At 44.0% G+C, this 21,984-nt stretch overlaps 1 protein-coding gene across 5 annotated transcripts in view; it reads right to left on the bottom strand.

The window, feature by feature from the left end:
- Nucleotides 1–21,984, bottom strand: part of plekha6 (pleckstrin homology domain containing, family A member 6) — a 96,269-nt gene that overhangs the window by 56,895 nt on the left and 17,390 nt on the right. Inside the window, exon 1 of one of the 5 annotated variants that reach the window (XM_061219725.1) lies at nt 13,981–14,278. The exons of the other annotated variants lie outside the window; for them this stretch is intronic. Within the exon in view, the coding sequence (XP_061075709.1) occupies nt 13,981–14,051 (71 nt within the window). The 5' untranslated portion in view covers nt 14,052–14,278. Of the gene's footprint in view, nt 1–13,980; nt 14,279–21,984 lie in introns of those variants that run through there. 5 annotated transcript variants of the gene reach the window in all.

Genomic DNA, 21,984 nt, shown 5'->3' with positions numbered 1-21,984 from the left:
ATGTGTGGGTAGACGTGGAAAAGAGATGGAGCCATTAATTTTTTAACACACTCATTTCAATGCAGTAATGGCCCTTATATGCAATTACTTTGATTCCAAATTGAATGAATGCGATGAGATTTTTTTTTTTTTTTTATTAAACAAAAGCTCTCAGCAAATCTGAATATCTGTTAAAGTGAAAGTGTGGCAGCCAAAATGTCAGGTTCGCACAAAATTAAATAGTAGACAGTATTTACCGCACTTAGTGTTTTAAGTATTTAGTATAAGATATTTATAATTCACAGGGTATTTCCACATTTGACACAGCAGTAGCAGAGCAGTGTAAACATTTCACACCACACACTCTTAAAAAGCCTCTCTTTTGTGACGCAGTTCAGCAGAGTCCCATGCTCTACGGTGAGAGTTTTAGACTAGCTCTCAGGCTGGGTTTTCTTGCACCTTTCCCCCGGCCTGTGGTTCTGCCCGCTCTTTAAGCTCTGACAGGCCACTCCACATCACAGCAACACGAACATGACTGCTTCCAAAATCCCTCTCCAGCGAACGGTTGAAAAGGGTTTGGAAATACACCCATTTCCCTCTGCTTTCTACTGTGAATAATCTGGTTTCTAAACGTCCACCTGGGGCACTGCTAGGTCAGGTCTCTTTCAAGAAATCAACACCAGATTCTCGCCAAGACCCGATTGGTGTGACCAAGGTAACAGAACAATTTAGGCTCTAGCCAGAAACCCACACTCTAAACAGTACTTTACTGTACTCAACTCTGTTGCCAGTAAATTACTGCAAAATGTGCCGGTTATTTTTATTACAGTATAGAAGCAAACCAACTTAAAACCATGATTGCACTGCTACAGTTAAACATATGATTGATTTACTTTTTACAGTAATTTACTGGTAGCAGATTCGCCAGTAAAGTACTGTAATTTTAGAGTGCATACATTCCCCCAACAGATCTGGGACATCATGTAATAATCTCACTTCTCGGTGATTACTGTCACCGCCAACCAACCCCCACATAGGGTAAATTAGCACACCGTTACCCTACAGAAAGACCCTCCCACAGCAAGAGCCCTGAATCACAGAGAAAATAACATAACCCAATAATAATACAATACATTACCTACTGATAAGGCTGGAGTCTGCTACTGTCTCAGACATGGCTGTAGTCTCCCCTCAACCACGTTAATCTAGATAATGCACCATAAAATAATAAGGAAAAAGTAGAGGAAATGTATGAAAAATGAAATGAATGAATTTGACCAGTCCAGTCTCAGTGAGGCTGAAATACAGACTCCAGGGCAAAAAGGACAAAAAGACCATGCTAATATTACAGATGTGTTCAAATTACAAACGCTCTGTGCTGGTTTTGTCTGCTTTTATTGGGTAATTAAAACGTGCGGTCCTCTGACAGCGTGAAAGCGTTTGAGTGATTCAGGCACGGTTTCTGAGCCTGGCGTATGACGCAGTGACAGCACACTCCACAGATATCCCTGGAGACACATTCCGACCGCACACGTCTCTCCTAATAACACACAACGCCACGGAAACACACACACACACCGCCCCTGGGCACACCGGCAGCCGGGGCTCAGGACGAGGGGGGAGACTCATGAATTAGTGAGGACAGTGGTGTTCTCCAAGGGTTGTGTAACTCCGTCTTACATCACAGGGCTCAAGCCCTAATGTCAAGGGGTGTGTGTGTGTGTGGTGGGGGGGCGTAAATTCTGTGATTCACAGAGTTGCGTGTTACCCACAAAACATCTCACTCTCCTCACGGCGCTTTGACTGCGAAATAATTATTTCTCACAAGTGCTGACAGTCTGGACTAAAAGAAAAAGAGGAGAATTACGAGGGCAGCCGGTTTGCAAAGCGCTCATCTGTTACGGGGGAGGGTCGCTGGGGGTGTGACGGGGGGGAGGGCCCGCTGGAATTCAGCGCTTACCTCATAGGGTGTCTGGGATCTGAGTGGTTTAGGGGCCCTTCACAGGGGATACTCCCACAGTACAGTCATGGGGGCTCAGCCGGCCCGGAGGTCAGAGATAAGAGAAGAAGAGACTGAACAACTGCAGTTACCCTGCACCACTGAAACAGGCTATCAGATGTCTGTGATGGTAGTATCTGCTAGCTGTGACAAAGTGAGTGAGAGAGAATGAGAGAGTGTGTACGTGTGTGTGTGTGTGTGTGTGTGTGTGAGAGAGAGAGAGATTCACAATAACAGCCCAGCCAGTGTAATCCACACCTGTATCTGCCGTCCTTAAACCCTGGAAGTAGGACCTGTTCTACCACACTGACTGGGGCAAACGCTGAGACACCACAGTGTTCATGGGGTGTCGTGGGGGCCTGTTCGGACTGACAGGGGCCCTCAAAAAATATTACATTCTAGCATCTTCTGGGATCCAATGTGAGATAATAACAATACCATGTTGACAGTGTGGTATTAACACAGTGATCCTGTCTTATTCAGGGTTATAAAATGACCCCTGGGAGATTCTTTAGACAGTGTGTGGAGGGGAAAAGAATCAGGCGTTCAATTCTCCAAAGATAACAGGAACCACTGAGTCTTGACTCATGCATCACATTGTTAAATATAACAGTCAGTCCCAGACCATGAGTAATTGCATATTAACAGATTAACAGATTAACACTAAGAAAAAGGGAAAAGCACTGTGCAAATAGAATGGGTTGTGGCCGTCAGCAAGCAGCCCAGGTGTGGACACAGAGAGTCGTCAGCGGGGAGCTCCATTGTGCTGGCTCTAGATACCGCAGGGCGGGGCGGGGGAGGGGGGTAAATCTGCCACGACCCCCCCTGTGAGATCATTGTGGGCCCTGCGTGCATGGCCCGCTCGAACAGAGCGCGTAAATCTCCTACAGGGAGGGTCCCACTGCGCCAACACTGAGGAGAATGTGTCTGTCGCCACCTACTGGTGATGCTGAGACCTCTTTTCACATTTCAGCACTTGCGCCTGCCAAACTGCAGTCCCAGCAACAGAGGAGGCTGAAAAAACGAACATACCAGCCAAATTCAGTGTGCTGAATCTGATTTTGTGTGATTAACAAACATACCAATTTAGATTTGGTTGAGCCTTTCGTCAAAAAACAACCAAAAGGAACAAACTAATTGGCAGATAGTTACAGTTACTGTAACCAGTCGCTTTCACATATCCAAAAATCTAATGTAATCCAACTCCATGCTATAATTACAGTACAATGCTACTGTAAACCCATAATGGGCAGGCTACCATATTAGAGATGTGAAAATGTATCCATTGTTATTCTTCAATAAAAAAATCTAAGTCTCACTCAAACACCTACCCCTTTTAATCACAGTATTTAAATAAGGATACAGTGACACTCACAAGTACCAATTTGGCGAAGAGCTAAAAAATCAACTGTACCGAGAGGGAGAGAGAGAGAGGGACATAAAATATGATTACGATAATCATAAAGGGAGCAGCCAGCACAAATGCCACCAAGAAAACCTCTTTGAACAAGAAAATGTTTCACCAAGGGAAGGGAGGCAAGTGGTTCGTTCAGACCTCTTCAGAGACAGTACTGAACTGTGTCCAAATCAGCCTCCTCGCCAATGTGTTCTCAAAGTATATACTGTCTACTAAGCATAGTAAAAGTACTGTTAAGCACATGTTTAGCATGTGAATATCCACCATACTATTTCCCAACCATACTGTGGAAGTGTGGTAAGATGTTCCACCCTTGCGTGCCCAACAGTCTTTGCAGAGTTTGGCGTTCTATGTGTGCTAATGAGAGAGGCCAGAGGAGAAGGGCCAGACTGGTCAAAGCTGACAGGCAGGTGACAGTAACGCGAATAACCACACATTACAACAGTATTATGTAGCTCTGAACATACAACACATCAAACCTTTAAGTGAATAGGCTACAGCAGCAAAAGACTTCCTGAACCTTAACCTAGTGCTCGCTAAGTGTATACTCAATAGTAGGCAGGTACGCAGATTCGTACACGACCCTGACATCATGCTGTGCTGAGACACCAAACAGATAAGGTTCAGTCACAGGGCGTGATCCAGGCAAGCATTCTCTGGAGAAACCTCAAGACACCATTAACAAAAACCGCAAATATCCCTGGCCCCTAGCGCTAATGACCTCACTCAGGTGACGGAACACTTGGCATGGCCAGGTACCCCTCCAGGAAGTACAGTCACCATTAGTGTTTCACCCTGGCCCATTTTGACAAGCCAGCGCACCTCTTCTCCTGTTGGCTTTGTAGAAAATATCAACCGTTGACGCCTGGAGCGTCAGAAGGCATTCAGTGCCATTCACCGATATGAGTCAGACCGTTTTAATGACTCGAGGAGAACGGTAAGAATGTCAAAGCGGTCTTTTAGCCCGTGAAATTGGAGCAGCTCCTACGACAAAAGGAAAGGGGTTGTGAATTGCATCTGGATCGTTTTTCCGTGATGAATCCCACGGACCTGAATGAGCTGGCCTCCGGGCGCCTTGAAGAGGAGTCCACACAGCCCCATCAAGACAACGATCGTCCAGCAGAAAGTCGATGATCTGTCGGACTGGAATAAATGTGGTCTTTTCAAATCTCAAGTGCTGGTACATCATGTTCAACTCTCCACCATCATCTCTGAGGATGGCCAATAACATATTTCTGTAAACAGATGCCTGCAAATGCCTTTTCTGATAAAGTCTGTCTGTTTGTCTTATTGACTTTCTTACAACAGCACCGTCAATACAAAAAGCCTCATCTCCTTCTGTACAAAACTGTAAAGTGGATTAAGTCAGTAAACTCAGTCAGAGAGTCATGCAAATGAAAATGCTTTGGGGAACTGGCAAAATGACAACATCTCAGGATTTAGCAAACCTGATTTTCTCATAGTAATGGTTGCATGTCAAATCTTTTTTTGAAGGGCAAAATACTGAAAACATTTTGACGTTATTTGTATTGTGTCATTAAATGATGTCTGTTTTAAGACTGATCAGTTCAGTTCAGAGGAAGGTCGGGGTGACACTGAAACATTATCATGAACAAAACACAGACTGCAAGAGCAAGACTGCCTCTCTCTATTCCCAAATGTTCACATCCAGAGTCCGGAATATTCCTCAAACTAATACATTCAATGCACTCAATCACATTGATGGCACAACAAAGCATTATGGGTAATAACTACCAGCCAGGGTCATTTCACACCAGAGACAGCAACCAGCACTGCAAAGTGAATTAATATCCACCTCACTGTGTAACGGCCTGGGTGACCAATCACAGCCTCCGCACAGCTGACTGCATCATCATCAAGTCTGTGCATAGTCTACCTTTTTATCCTCAGACAGGCATGACTGACTCCTGACACAGCTCTATATAACATCATTATAAGTGTTTTTTCTGACTAAAGTTGAAGTTATACTTTATTGACCCTTCCTGGTTACTTAGGAGCAGTGGGCAGCTATAGTGCAGTGCCCGGGGACCAACTTCAGTCCTGAGACCAGTGACTAGGAGTATACCTAACCTGACATGTATGTCTTTTGGTGTTGGACAAAAGAGTACCCAGAGGAAACCCACCTGAACACAGGAAGAACATTCAAACATTAAACACCAAGCAGAGAGGATCCGGACAGCTAAGACCACCTCCTTTCTGCATGTCAATAGAGCTAACCACTGAACCCTTTAAAGCTCAGTAGCAGCTCATGGGTCAAGAGAGGCAAGTGCCATTCAGAGACCTACTTTAAAGGTTTAACCTGGCATAAAAGCCTCTTAAACACAGTCATAAAAATGGTATTAATGGTTATATAAATTAATAAACCGGGTTAATGTCCTTCCTCACTTCTCTCTCTCAAATTTGAGCAAGCATCACCTCCCTTGCCACCTCTGACCAGCTTTCACTGACTTCAGTTACCTTTTTAAGATTCTTCTAGCTAATGTGGCAGTTGCATAGTTCATAAGCATCTTTTAAAAAGCATAGCAAGCTGAAATAAAAATGTAATTACGAACAAATACAGCTGCATTCATTCCATGACACCACAAACCAGCAGAATTGGCATCCTAACTCAGAAGTAACACAGTTCACCTTAAATTATCAGGTCAGGGCTGTGTAAAGACTGGAACTGCATACAGCCCAGGTAGAACACATCAGACCCCAAAGGTATTTGGGGGAGATAATCTTTTTTTATTGAGGACAAGGCTTTGTTCATGTTGATGAAGCCAGGCCTGTATTTGCTGGCATTTGCAGCAGTATAACACTGCTCCTCTGGGACTAGCCTGTAGCTTTACAAGGTACTGAAGATGCTGAAGACTGCAGGCAAACACATGCTTTTCAGGACGAATGGCTGGTGAGTTATGAGCAAGAGTGTGTCCCGGGCATACTGCAGGGACACTCAATCTTACCAGTCTGTGTGCAGGCTGGGACACACCTGATTATACGAATCAACCACCAGAAATAAATATAAAGGCACAAAAAGTGCCTAAAAAAGTACAAATGCTTGTCTCTGAGGCAGTACCCTATAAGTACATAAAATTGTAACCCTAGGCAGCGATATATTCTCAATTTGTACTTTTCTGCTTCGAAAACTTTACCAAAGAGAACATCGTTTTACCTTCAGGCTACATTTGGGTAATTTAATCCTTGAAGAACAAAAATGTACCTCCACTGTCACTTTATTTCTGAGAGTGTAGTTTTTGCTAAGGACCTTGATTAGTAGAATCAGGTGTGTCACTGCTTGTTTGAAACAGAAGCCAGCACCCACCCCGGCCCTTTCTGGGTGAGATTGAGTATCTCAGGCATACGGTATGAAAAGTGATATTACTTTCCATTTTAGGCATTTACTGTAGCAGAGCCTATTACCCAGAGTGACATACACCACTTAAAAATCTTTTTACTTCTAATCCACTCACACAGCCGGGTATTGTGGAAGGGGTTCAGGTTAAGCACCTTATTCAAAGGTAGAACTGTGGGGCCCCACCTGGGACATTCATAAACATAATCACAGATTACTAAGCATAATGCTGCACTGAAACCCAGCTGTGCAAATACAGGCATTATTGCAGACGACTAAGAATAAGAGTCAATGCTCATCACAGTTACTAGAGAGATCTTGTCTGGAGAAGACATTTCACCTGTCTGTATAGAAACTGTGTGTTTGATGTGTTCACACCTGGACAGATACCAAGAACCTGCACACAAAAACATATTTAAAACCAGTGTGGATTCACAATGGATTCCTGGGCAAATAATTAAAAGAGTAAAGCAGGTTTTCCTCACCTGTTCAATCAGCTTACATTGAATCTTCCGACAGCCTTTATTCACATTTTACGTGTCCTTTTTAAGCAATAACACGTTGGGTTCCTGCTTCCTCCACGATACGATACACTAACAACAGGTCACGACAAACTCCGGCACGTCTAAATATCCTCTTTCCAAATATTTTGGTTTCAGTTCTTTGTTTCCTGAAAAGTTGCTTTTTGGATTTTTGTTTTTCATCTTTTTCTTTTCAATGAATGAATGAATTGCACCGGTATAGTCATAAAAACAGAGAATATACATCCAATAATTTTCTGACAGTCAGCAGTTTGGAGAGAAAAACTGTTGTTTTGATGCTAAGAAGAGTAAGGACTGTAACATCTTGGTGTGGCTAACTATTGCTGCTGTCTCTTGAGAGATTTAGGCCAGTGTACAGTAGGCCTTTGTAGAAGTCTTGCATGAGCAAGCAGGCAGCAACAATACCAACTGTTATCACACAAACAGACAACATTGCACTGAGGAAAGAGAAAAGATTAATACGTGGAAGTTTTTAACCCGAAAAGATGTTTCCACAAACAGCACAACTCTCTGACTAAGCAAGATGGATTGAGACAAAGTCTGAGGTCGACGGCAAGAATGTCCTCTAAACTTATCACAAGATGGCCACAGCTGGAAGAAGTGAACCTTGTGGCGTTAACAAGGCAGTTTGTACGGTAACTGCAATTTGTCATCCTAAATTTTAGGAACAGATAAAAAAAATCTTTGAGCGTTTGCCATCTATTTCACAGTTAATGAGCCAAATCAGCCGAAGCCTTAAACTTCTGACTTTCATAAAATATTTATTAATATAAGATAGGTCACCAAAACCACTGCATTCCACTTCCACGTTTCAAATTTTCTGATCCAAGAGCACTGAAAATAATATAGCAGATATGTAAATGTGCACAGTACAGTGCAGTGGGATTATGCAACATGTGGACTGATAGTTGTATTTCAGACAAACAGTATCTTTTCTAAGTGATGAGACACAGGTACATGCAGTGACCTTCACAAATGATTGGCAGCGCTTGACGCACTAGTCCCGGCAGAAATTGAAATGAATTTCTGAGCAATTTCACTCAGATGTGAGAAGGGCATTTGGTCTGACCCTCGACTTCCTGTCGAGACGGAGACAGAGTTAACGTAACGACACTGGACCGTTTGAACGCCCACACGTACCACGACCCCCGTCTCCTTTTCCGGAACAGTCTTCCTCCGCAGTCAGCCGCATTAGTGGAAAAGCACTCGTAATGTTTTTAACATCGTACACCTCCAAGAAAGTAAAAAAATAGCAGTCAAGAAGATTTAAAACAGAAAACTAACTGAATTTCCATAAATTGAGAATCTGTGCTATTGATGAGAACAGCAAGCTTGTCAGCAGATAATACCAATTTTTGTGAGATTGACAACTGAAAATATCAGTTAGTCTGTAAGCACCACTACCCCACACCCTTCCCACCACAAAAACGAACAAATAAATAACAAGAAAATGCAGAATCGTCCTCACTGAAAGCACATTCAGTAATTACAGGCTCCCTGTAACTGCACACAATAAGCTCTCCAAGTGCAAATACTGTAATCGGAGGGCCTTGATATGCATATGGACTGAAGGAAAAAAGGATACAGTTACACTGTAGCCAAACAGGATGCATAAGATACAGTTTCTGAATACAGTAAGTATGGAGGCAGAGATAACAAAAACAGCTGTGCAAAAAGACCTTTAGTTAAAGGCACCCAGAGATGGCCAAGCTCTCATTAGAATGTACAATTTACCCCACAATACTGATTCAAAACATGCATTACAGGGCTCTGCTTTCTTTATACACCAATCATACACTGGTAGAGCAGAGCAAAGCAAACGCTGAAAATATTTTTAGTGTGCCACTCACGAGATGGAAAAAAAGAAATGCTTTTAAAATAACAACAGGACAAAAACCGTTATCGTTTATAAAGGATCAATGAAAATTAAACTCCATTGTGTATGCTGCTCTTGCCACCCATCTGTTGTAAAATCCATGTATGGGAATAACTCAATTTTGCACTAAAAGCATTTATGTCTGCTGGGCGAGGGCATACCATAAAGACTTACACAAAGAGCCTAACTGATATAAGCAAACAGCAATGCTTTCAAAGCTCCATTCAGTTTTTTTTTTTTTTGACGGGGAAAGAGTACCGCTCTGCGATTAATCCGAGATAACACAGGAAATTAGCTCTTATCTAAATTTACTGAAACCCCTGCTGACGGAGCGGGAGGGGCCGCAAACAATGGCGCACATTGTGCTAGAAAATTCCCAACCGTGCATTACATTTCAATCACCCAATTACCTAGTCCAGAGATGGAGTAACGGTAAATAATCAGTCTGGTCACGGCACAAATGCAAAGGTAAACATGTGAAGCGGGCGACAGAATGAATGCCTCAGATTTATGGCAACCGATATCCTGCCACTCTTTACATGAGCATCACAAGGGTCTAATCTGGTCAGAATGATGTCACCAGTGTAAGATCCAAGAGCAGGGCTTCCCAACCCTGGAGATATACTGTCCTACAGACTTTCACTCCAACCCTAACAAAGCACATCTCATTCAACAGCTAGAACAGGGCTGCGCAACCCTGTTCCTGTAGGCTTTCATTCCAGCCCGAACAGAGCATAACTCATTCTACAGATAGAATGATCATTGAGCTGCTTAGTAGATTTAGTATTAGTAGAATCAGTTATACCAAAGTAGGGTTAAAATGAGTGGTAACCAACCATGTTCTTGGAGATCCTGTAGGTTTTCATTTCAACCCTAATTTGGCACACCTGACTCTACTAAATATAAGCTTACAAGATCTCTAGCCGTTGAATGAGGTGTGCTTTGTCAGGGCTGGAGTGAAAACCTACAGGACAGTATATCTCCAGGAACAGGGTTGGGCAGCCCTGCTCTAGCTGTTGAACGAGGTGTGCTTTGTTAGGGTTGGAGTGAAAGCCTACAGGACAGTAGATCTCCAGGAACAGGGTTGGGCAGCCCTGCTCTAGCTGTTGAACGAGGTGTGCCAAATTAGGGTTGGAGTGAAAGCCTACAGGACAGTAGATCTCCAAGAGCAGTTGTGCCACCCTGACCTAGCGCCACAGAAATGGGTTCATCAGCAAGGCCTCTGACATTGGGCAAGATATCCATGGCAGATCGCTCTGGAGAAGTCTGCTTAGTGACACGGTGACGCACAAGCCTTGATCTGCCCAATCAGCACCCCTCTGGACTCACACCAAGAGAGGCTTCTGGGACACGATGTTCTCCGCTAAGGTGCAAAGTGGGCCAGTGCAGCCACACCAGGTGTCTGGCACAGATTATTTGCGGGTTTGGGATTTCACAAACTTCACTGCACAGACAAAGATGCAGTGAATGGTTCACTGCCCATCTTACTGCACTCTGAATACTCCTCAGAGCAGTTACGCTCCTGTAGGTCTATCCACTGACAGAAGTGACTAAAACAGTCATGGCTGAACCATTAGAAACAATCGACTGTTGCCATTGAACCCAGAAGCCTTTACACTACTGAGCCAAAAATTAAATACCTACATCCTCTTTAAATAAGGAGCCACACAAAACAAAACAGCAAAAGACTTGGACAAACACCTAGATTGTATCACCATCTGTCCTTAACTTTGCCTTTCAAGTAAATACAGCATTATTTTCTTTAAACAAACACAGGAGAACACGTTTATTTTGGCAATCATTAAAAAATGTTTTTCTGTGTATAAAAATGAATATTTCATCATCTGGCTGATTGTGAGGCAAAGATAAGGTGACACTTTCACTGAACCCCAGCCATAATGTGAGACCATGGAGTGGGTTTCCCTGGTTTCAGGAGAGGGAGCGGGAGAGGGAGAAGAAGAATGGAGAAGAAGAAGGAGAGGAGGAGGAGAGAGTGCAGCAATGGTGAAAAGGTGTGGCAAGTTACACCATCCATCCGAGTCCTGGCTTCTGTCTGATCACAATGTCACAATGTGTCCCTGCAGATCAGATTTTACTCTGACTTTCAGTCACTCTTTATAACAGGCCCCTAAAGGCTCTGCTTTATGAATATGTATGTGAATAGTGGATTTTCTTCATTATTATCATCTAACTTAACAACACTCAGTGCTCAGGGCACTTCCCTTACCTGTAAATAATCTGAGGTAGCAGCTTTCTTTTGCTAAAACCATAACCTTTGTTGAGGTGATCAAAGCCATATCTGAGTCTGGGCAGATCACAGTGAGCCCTATTCCCCCACTCATTCCTGTGGTGTGAGCTCATGTAGATGGGCCAGAGGAGGGAGGAGAGAGACGACTTGTTCACTGGGGGGTTAGAACACATCCTGGCTGCACATTCCTGACTTCACTGCAACCCAACAAGATCGTTGCATTACTGCAACCCAACGAGATCGACTCATAACTGCAACCCAACAAAATCAACTTATTACTGCAACCCAACATATTTGATTAATTACTGCAACCCAACACGATCCTTGTGTCTCTCTGACACTGTTCTGAGTGGCACGGCGAGTCCAGGTGTGCTACCACCTGCCCAGGTGCAGACCAGCATGACCCAGCTTGCCACACCCCACCCCCCACAGCCACGAGACGCAAGGCAGAGACACACACCACTCACACACTGCCAAAAGTCTGCCTAAACACGTACTGCTCACACACTGCCAAAAGTCTGCCTAAACACATACAGCTCATGCACTACCAAAAGTCTGCCTAAACACATACAGCTCATGCACTACCAAAAGTCTGCCTAAACACATACAGCTCATGCACTACCAAAAGTCTGCCTAAACACACACACACTGCTCACACACTGCAAAAACACACGCACTGCTCACACACTGCAAAAACATCTGTATTGTCAAGTATTTCAGTGTAATGAGACTTAAAATCCTGCAGCAGGGGGATATAAGAAAATGCAAGCTTGTTTTAATTATGTTTTGCTTGTCTTACCTCATTGGCAATATTTTTTCCTTATTTTCTTATGTTTTAAAAATAGAAATACGATTTTAAGTTGAAATAAAAGACAAATAAAAGACTTGTTCATATAATACTTATTGTTTGGTTTCTGCAGTGCAGTCCATAGGAACAGCACACATCCAGTCTAAACCTGAAGCCTGGCTCCCCGGCTGTGTTTAATGAATGACATCAAACCCGCCATTAACTTTGTTTTGCAATGATGAGCTTAACCTGCCAGGGCCACCTCCCTTGCACAATGTGTGTATTAGTGATTCTCTGATACACACTTTCTGCGGTGTGTGAGCTGTGGCAGCCGTTAATGCTGTTTACCTCAGCTGTCTGGCGACTAGCTGATGGCCCGCTGGTATTGCAGCATACCGGCTGAAAAAATGTCACTTTCTGAATACATATAAGTGAAAAAATGTGACTTTGACAGATGGACTTTGACTTCTTGATGTTTGATTGTCACTAACCTGGTATTTAACTGGGTATTTAAGACTTTGTGGCCTTGGAATGATAAGGTTTTATCTACGTTTGGATATTTAGCTTCAAAAATACCACAGTGAATGGGCTAAAAGCAGATACAACCTTAAATTTAACAGTTTTTCATACCTTTAAATTGTATTTTTTGTAAAACTTCTTAGTGCTCGAAAACAACTAATTTTGGTCAGAAATATCAGTCAGATATTTATATAGAATTCTATGGTCTTGATTTTTTTTTTAGAATCTCTGTATACATTGGGTAGTTTCTGACATATGTTCATGATCCCTAGCTATAGTCATCATTATTATATCAACATTTTAAAAACGCACCGTGAGAGGTCATTCATGTTCCCTCCAACTGAACTTCATTACCAGAGAGATGTAATAACTACAGGAAGTCCTCACAGAAACTCCGACAGACATCCTCGCATCTGCCAAAAACAAGTCGGGATTGGAGAGTGTTCACTCCTCATAGCTTTGGTCACTGAGCCAGCGATTCTACAAGGAGAAGAAACACACCCGTCTGCCCCCACCATACCTTCAGCGCATGAAAAAAATCAAGCCCTCAAAATCCAAGCAATGAATCCAACAAAGCTACTTTAAGGCCAGTCAACAGAAACACAGCTTCAGAAAAAATGTAACCTGTCAACACTGCATCTCAGGCGCTGTTTACTGTATACCGATTGGATCAAAAAGCACTGTTTTCAGGGCGAGATCAAGAGACGACACGTTTGAAGGAGAGCGCTCAGGAAGAAAGCGCAACGCTACTACTGTTCATCACCTGGAGCATGATGGGCAGATGAAGTCTGAACAAACAGAGGGCCTGGAACTGCAGGTTTAGACAGGGTCAACGTCTAAATTTAACGGAAAGCCTTTGAAAATGAGAAGAAAAAAACTACCCCGTTTTAAAAAATGCGCACGCACACACACACACACACACATCAACGGTTACACACACAGGTCTAAAGTCCATGGTTCAGTACTAGTTACAAACAGTTCAATACTTGTTGCAAACAGCAGAGTCTGTCTGCTTCTCCCAACCCTGGGTCCATTCGTCTTTCAGTAATTGGCTGCTGCTAATCCCTGCATATCTACAGAACACACAGATCATTGACCCCTCCTCTCTTCTCCGTACAGACTCTGTATCCTCCGCCTGACACCACAGAAACACCGCAGGTGTGCTACCGCCAGACGTTTCCACGGCAGTGAGTCAAAACACAAATGCATTCGCTCATTTAACAACAAACAAACAAACGTCCTCCACACACGGACCTACCTTGTAGCTCCCACTTCCAGGGCTCTGCGCTCTCTCTTTCTCTCCTTCCTCTTTCTCTGCTTCTTCCCCATATTTCTCTTTCTCTCTTTCTCTCACTCTCTCCCTCTCTCTGTCTCTCTCCCTCACTCTCTCTCTCTGCTCCAGTTGGCTGAAACACAGCCAGGGTGCAGAGCCAGTATGAGAGGAATTTAAACAAGAAAAGCAGAAACAATCACGTCTTTGCAGTCAGTAATTTCTTTTCTTCTCCTGCAGCTGAACTTGTGCACATATGGATTACATTCCCGCAGGACTGACTGGATTGAAGCGGAGTCCAGTCTGCAGACTCCACCACTTCTAGAGCTGCGCTCCTGCACCACTCACCAGTCCGCTAATCATTAACCGCCATCGCACAGGGTGCCAAACGTTTAACCCTTCCCGCGTTCAGGTACCCCGCCAGGTACCGGACACAAACAAGCCATCCTAACAACCGCTTTAGTCTTGTAATGAGACTTAAAAGCAAATTTTCTTAAGAAAATATGTTCTTGTTTAAGGTAACTTGTTTTGCCCCGTTGGCAAATCTTCAAACGAATCAAACTGATTTATTTCACTGCCAATCTGTATGTCTTATTTAGCAAAACAGGTATAGAAATAAGAAGTCTAAATATAAGTTGAAAATACAAAGGCTGGAATAGAAATGTCCAGAGGGGTGGAAATCTAGATCTAGACAGTCCAGTTTAACCTCAATATACTGTAGTTGAGGTTTTCCCCTGGATGAAGCCAGGCTACATCCTAAGTCAGCTACAAAACTTTCACTTTTAAAGCAACCAAACCAGCCAGGTTTCTACCTGAAAGGTCAAGAAATGCAGGTTAAATCTTGCTCTAGGGCACAACGGCAGTGTTTTATCTGGGAATCCATCGTGCAACCTCGAGGCTACAAGCCTCGTTCCCTACTCATTACACCACACTGTCACCCTATGACAGACCCTTTCAGAAAACCGACAGAGCCAATGCACTACTTACAGCTTACAGCAGCTGAGGTGTAGGGGATTCAAATTGATTAATGTTTTTGTTTTTAGCTTCTGATTTGACCTTCCCCCAAGCCACTGTAAAGTACTTAAAGATACATGAAACTGCTGTACAATGTACAATGCTGCTCATCATTATCATCATCATCATCATCATCATTAATTGAACCCGCTTCCATTGCTGAGAGCACAGGGTCTACGTCTCCATGCAGGGTTTCACTGGCAGTGACCTCACATGAGATGTGAACTCTTGAACTTTCAGAAATAGTGCTGACATTTCTGACAGTTTTTCCAAACTCCAGAGCTATTCAGAACTACCAGTCTCAACAACCTTTTATAGAGTACAGGTGAGCATGTGGCTAACACATTGGGACCACAGTGTACCCTGCAAAAAAAACAAAAAAAACATTGGAATGTATTCTTACAGTTTTTAATAAGCTGCAGAACTTTTTTTGAGTCAACCGACCAGAGACCAGTAGAAGAACCAGTGGAAAATCTGTGGAAAACTGACGGAAAACCAACAGGAGGGGCACGTTTTAGCATGTCCTTTCCCCCCCAATAAAAAAAGCACAATAACAACTTGAGTGCCATCCTCAAAATTAATCCAGACATTTGATGGTAAAGCAGTAGCATCAAGTCAAACTGAGCTGATGCTTGTTACTGCAATGCTTACACAAGACCTGTCTGGCTCATTGTGAGCTTTCCCTGCCCATCTCCTGGAATCCCCCATCCTAAATCCACACAATAATCCCCCAAACAATCCTCCTCCAGTCTTCATTCGCTCAGACAGCCGGCCAGGCTCCAGCTCCTGCCGGATCATGTTACAATACACTCCGGTGTTTAGCAAACGCTTCAATCAAGAGGGACTTACACAGACTCAATCCATTTACAGCACACAGCGTGTTATTCACGGGGGCATTTCAAGGTGAGCGCGCTGCTGAGGTCAGCAATGCCCCGACTGGGACTCAAACCTGCAACCTTTCCCTTACAACCCCAGGACTCTCACACTCATATCCATGTGGCTTTCTTCATTGCAAACATACATTAATGACAAGTGTTCTCAAAGAAGAATTGGCCATTTATAAGAGTACAAAAGAAATCATTCTTTACGATATGAAAAACGTCCAATGAGACGCGCTCTCCAGGCCAACACAAATCAAACCTAAGGCCAGTGAAAATCCACAGGCCGTCCAACTAAGCATTTCCCTTGGTTCACTTTTCTTGCAGAACCAATTTCTCACAGCAGAATTAGAACCGGGACCTCAACACTCCCTCAGGGTCAAGAATGGCCTTATCCTGAGTTTCTACAGCAGTGAAAACTCTGAAATTCCTTTTTTTAGCATAGACTGTCATGAGTTTTCCTGGAGTGACCCTACCATTATAAACATATAGATTTTAAAAAATATATATTTTCTAACCCTGCAGTTCTGAAATCAGAAGTCATAAGCAAAGATAAGCACCGCATCTCTATAATTACAGCAAAAAAATCTATTACGATGGGTTGTTTAGTAAAAAACAAGTGGCGTGAACTAAAAATATACAGTCTCTCTGGACTGTGAAGTAGAAAAACTGTTATTTACCAACAGGTGAGTAACAGATTGTTTCCACATGAAAAATATTGATTTATGGTTTAAAATTCAATGGAGGCCACAGGGTGGTCGGGGAGAGTGGGTAATAACTGACCCTGTGAACATGTGCTGCATACAGAATATAAGAGTTAAAAAACTCCACATGAGCTGTGCTCTGTATTTCACAGGGTACAAAAACAACACAAACCAAACAGGGATTGTCATTTAGGAGCCATTGGTCTGTACTTAAGACATGCTTAGTCTGTAAAATTGAGTCTGCCAAGGAGGGCTCTGTCACTGATATGAAATAGGGCACAAAAATTCAATTAGCAATGCTCACACTGTATTCCATTACAGATCGATTTTGATTACCCTCCCCTATGAAATGACTTCTGTCTGCGACAGACAAACATGACGCCATGCAGAGTCACTATATCTAAAATAGACTGAAACTGAATTTTTATATTTTAAAAAGAGAACCAGCCCAAATTGCAGGACTAAAGAATGGCAGGCATTTTAACTTTCCATTTTCACCTGACGTTGATTAAATTGCAGTTTAATTGAAGTTTGACATTTGTGCCAAAAGTGGACCCAGGCCAAAATACCTGAAATATCCAAAACGAGTCTTTCTATTGAAACAGAGCTGGAGTGAGCGGGGGAGAGAGATTTACAGTTCAGACCCCTCAAGGATAAACACTTCCCAGCCTCCCCCATCTTACTCATGGACATTACTGATTCAGAGCCCTGCCTGCCAGCACTCCCACTCACTCATTATAAATACACAGGATACACTTATTACTAATAATAATAATAATGTGTGCATACATCTGTGAGTGCGCGTGTGCGTCTGCATGCATGTGTCTGTGTCTTTGTGTGCATTTGTGTATGCGTGTGTAAGTCTGCCTGAGGGTGCGTTCATGTGTGTGCATGTGTATGCACGTGTGCGGGTGCATGCGCGTGTGTGTGTGTGTGTGTGGGGGCGCATGTGTGTGAATGTGTGTGTGTGTGTGTGTATGTGCGACTGTGTATGCGTGTGTGTGGGCGCATGTGTGTGTATGCGTGTGTGTATGTGCCTGTGTGCGTGTATGTGCAAGTGTGCCTGTGTGTGTATGTATGTGCCTGTGTGCATGTATGTGCGAGTGTGCCTGTGTGTGTGTGTGTGTGTGTGTGTGTGGGGGCGCATGTGTGTGGATGCGTGTGTGTGTTTGTATGTGCCTGTGTGCGTGTATGTGCGAGTGTGCCTGTGTGTGTGCCTGTGTATATGTGTGCGTGTGTGTTTGTCCACATGGTGAGATGTTAGCAGATGCCTGCCTGAAGGTTAGGTGGACTCCGGTGATGATACCACAGACATCTACCTCCTGTTTTACTGCAGCCCAGCCCCAGGGCAGCGTGGGACAGGCCTCCACAGGAATGCGTGATTCATCCGTCTGCATCCTGGAGACGGCCAATCAGTGGCCATCTACCTGCCCTCAGGAATCTCACAGGTAGGATACAAGCTTCAAAAGACTCTGTGTAGTCTATCTAGGCTGTTGCCACATTCCCATTCATTGTGCATTGCACATAGTTTGAAATTTGAATTTGCAAAAATGCAACATTTCTTTTCAGACAGTCTAGACACATTTGTCGAACATCAGTTACTGTATATCAGTTTAGAACGACATCCTTAATTCCCTTAGATCCTATACTATATACATATCAGCAACATATTGGACTGAAAGATTTTGAACAGTTACATGGAGAGTTTCTAGAGTACATATATCTTAGTTCCAGTAATTTCATCAATGTCACACAGGGATAAGCACTGAAATTAGTTTTCAGTCGGATCTGTGTTTAGTTGGCCACAAGATATCACAAGTATACACGAATATGACAAGTACAGGTGTTTCACAGGAGCACTGAAAGTGGAACTGAAACATCATCTTTCCTGGCGGGTTTTGCATTTTTTGAGAGAATTTCATAGGTTCCAATACACCAGACAGTGAAGCTCAGAAAAGCAAATGATGTATCTGACCCCCGTCTGAACTGAAAATGGAAGACTAAATGGGCACGCTTACATCACGACCTGCTTTGACAGTGGTTTTAAAGAGCATATGCTCGGTACGCAGGGAAGTGCCGCAGGGAGGCCGACCTTGCACCTCTGTAACAAAGCGCTGCCTTCTCCTCACCTTCTCATTACAGAGGCAGCGTGCGTTTGGCCAGCATCCTGTTCGGAGCAGATAAACATTCATCCACAGAACAGCCAGGAAGAGCCTTCCACAGCCAGAATACACACTTCTGACAAACCCTGTTTGGGAAATAATGACAGAGACGGAGATCTCGGCACGTAAATATGCCATCTTTCAGCTCCTGTTGTCTCCGGAGGGAGCAGTATCAAAGAGCCCAATTTACCCCCCTCCCCTCCCCGTCTCCCCAAGGCCTGGGGACACCCTCTGGTCTGAGCCTACCTGACTACCTCACTGTCATTAGAGGTCTGGTCCCAGACGAGCACACAGCACTGACCAGCCCACTGATTGGGAGTCTCTCATTAGGGCCAACCTTACCGCTGCAGGCTGTAATTTGCAGAGGGCGAGGTGGAGCTTTGATTGGTCCGGGCAATAAACAGGTGGTGCTGCAGGGTTCTGGAGCTTCAGGCAGCCGTAAATAAAAGTCCCGCTCCACGACATCTCAGGCGGGCATCTTTTTTTTCCCCCAAGGACAGGACATGCAACTATTTTTTCTGCCGTTTGCTTTGCCTTTCATCGAGAGCATGTCTTCAGTTTTAACCGTCTTAAGCACAAACACAGCAATTACCAAAGAGCCAATCAAACAGCTTGGTTTATAGTCTGTTGCACCACAAATGAAAAGTGCCTTGCTAGCTCTGTTTACATCACAGAATGACTGGCAAGGACTTTGGGGTGAAATGGTGCCAAGACCTTTTTTTAAAGATAAGGGAATGCAGGGGCTTTTCTTGGAGCAGACTGCCATTCTCTCACTGAAAACACCCCATTAAAAAAGAGACCAGGCATTCATAAAGTCTTGAATGCTTATCATAAGAAAGCTGAAATATGAATTATTCTTTCACGGGAGGGTGCATTTTGGGCAGCGGTACCCTGTGGTGGACACACACTCACACACACACACACACACACACAACCACACAGTCACACACACACACTCACACTCACACGCACATACACTAATGCACACACACACACACAACCACACAGTCACACAGACACATACACACACACACACACACAACCACACAGTCACACACACACACTCACACTCACACGCACATACACTAATGCACACACACACACACAACCACACAGTCACACAGACACACACACACACACACACACACACAGTCACACACACACACTCACACTCACACTCACACACACATACACTAATGCACACACACACACACTCACACACACACACACACACACACACACACACACTCACACGCACACACACTAATGTACACACACAGTCACACACACACACACACTCACACTCACACTCACACACAAACACACATACACGCACTCACGCAGACAGGCGTAAAAAGTGTCCTTTCATTAGGGACAAGCGGGGTATTGTTCGGTGCTGGGGTTTTGTTCACCTCTGCAGACCTGCGGGACAGTGCCAGCTCCTGCCTGTCCTGCTGCCCAGTTAACTTTTCACCCGACGCCAGAAACCCACCCCCGCCCACACCCCCCAGTCTCCACAGAGACAGGATTCATCCCAGAGACAGTCAGAGCACAGCATCGCATTATGTTATAATCTCACCCAGGAGACTTCACGTACACACCAGAGCTTACATCCTTTTTCTGCCAGATTCACAGATTAATCTTAGTCTAGGACTAAATTGAGTTTTATTGAGTATGGAGAATCTACATTCAAAATAGAATTTAGTGCAGGACTAGGCTTAGTCAGCATCTGTGAATTGGGTCCATTATCAGTGTGTCTACTGAAGAGATGGTTAGGGAGCCTTGCTCAATTAAGGCACGTGAAAGGCCCACTGGAATGCACACCTGCAGCATAGTGGTTATAAACACTGGACCCTTCCCCCCTAACGCAGCGAAATCCACCCAAACCACCACCCAGGCGGTGTGGGAGCGGGTGTGGTCCGGCTGGAGGGGCCGGGGCCCACCTAAACGGGCCCCACAGGGTCATCCAGGGTGACTTCAGAAGGCCGTGCACCACGTGAGGTCTGAGAACGGCCCCGAACGGAGAGAGTCTGTACTCCCCTGACCATCGCAGAGGAGAGTTTACTTTCTGGGTTTTTATTTTGATATTATAACATTTTTAGTGCCAGTTTTTCTGCAGTCGTTTATGCGTAATGGAAGGATATTTAAGGATATTTATTTACATTCATACGTTTCTGATGACTCTACACTGGCAGGTACTCAGGGGTGGAGGCATTCAGGGGTCATGGTCTAAAGAAAGAAAAGGCACCTCAGGTAACTCCAGAGCGTATCATATCCTGATGTTATGTTTCCAGAGGGTGAACATATGGCCACATTACGTTTATAGCCTTTATTCACAATTATAAACATAAAGATCAGTTTTCACATGGTGCCAGAACTCATTTCCTTGAGTGCAGCTGTCTCGAGTTGCATATGCCCAATCGTCCTATACCTGCCAGCGTAAAGTCAGCAGGCTGTTGGAAACTACTGCACATATCCAAAAAGATCCTTCATCACACACGATAACGGTCAGGCCAAATGAAAACAAATATGAAGATCAAAATTATGTCAAACATGCACTCACTAAGCGCTTTATTACGAACACCTGTACACCTACTAATTCATGCAATTATCTAATCAGCCAATCGTGTGGCAGCAGTGCAATACATAAAATCATGCAGATACGAGTCGAGTCTGGAGCTTCAGTTAATGTTCACATGAACCATCGAAATGGGGAAAAAAACTGATCTCAGTTATTTCGACTGTGGCATGATTGTTGGTTTGAGTATCTCAGAAACTGCTGATCTCCTGGATTTTCACGCACAACAGTGTCTTGCGCTTGCACAGGATGGTGCTAAAAACAAAACACATTAAATACATAGCCGTGACCCTAATACATAATAAACTACCCAATTAATCTAGTTTGGGATTTCCTTTCCAAAAGCACTGCCACAAAACCTTCACCCCGGTGTCCTGCCTCTCTCTACTCCAGCCCCAGTGCTGCAGACATGCCCCACAGTCACAGTGCTTCAATTCCAACCCGATCAGTGTGTCAGATAAAATGGAGGAGGGTGTTAGGATCAAATAAGTCAGGGATGGGTAACCCCCGGTCCTGAAGGGCGGTGTGTATGCAGGTTAAACTCCACTCCAAGGAAATGTAGGTGTTCTATATATACCTGTGGATATTCATACAAAAGTTTACTAAATATCTCAAGAGGAATCAAATGTGAATCAGTGTGTGCAATCTTATGCTTA

Source organism: Conger conger, chromosome 14, assembly GCF_963514075.1.
Source record: "Conger conger chromosome 14, fConCon1.1, whole genome shotgun sequence".
NCBI classification, from domain to species: domain Eukaryota; kingdom Metazoa; phylum Chordata; class Actinopteri; order Anguilliformes; family Congridae; genus Conger; species Conger conger.
The sequence above is the reverse complement of the archived record's forward strand: the minus strand, read 5'-3'. Positions and strand labels throughout refer to the sequence as shown.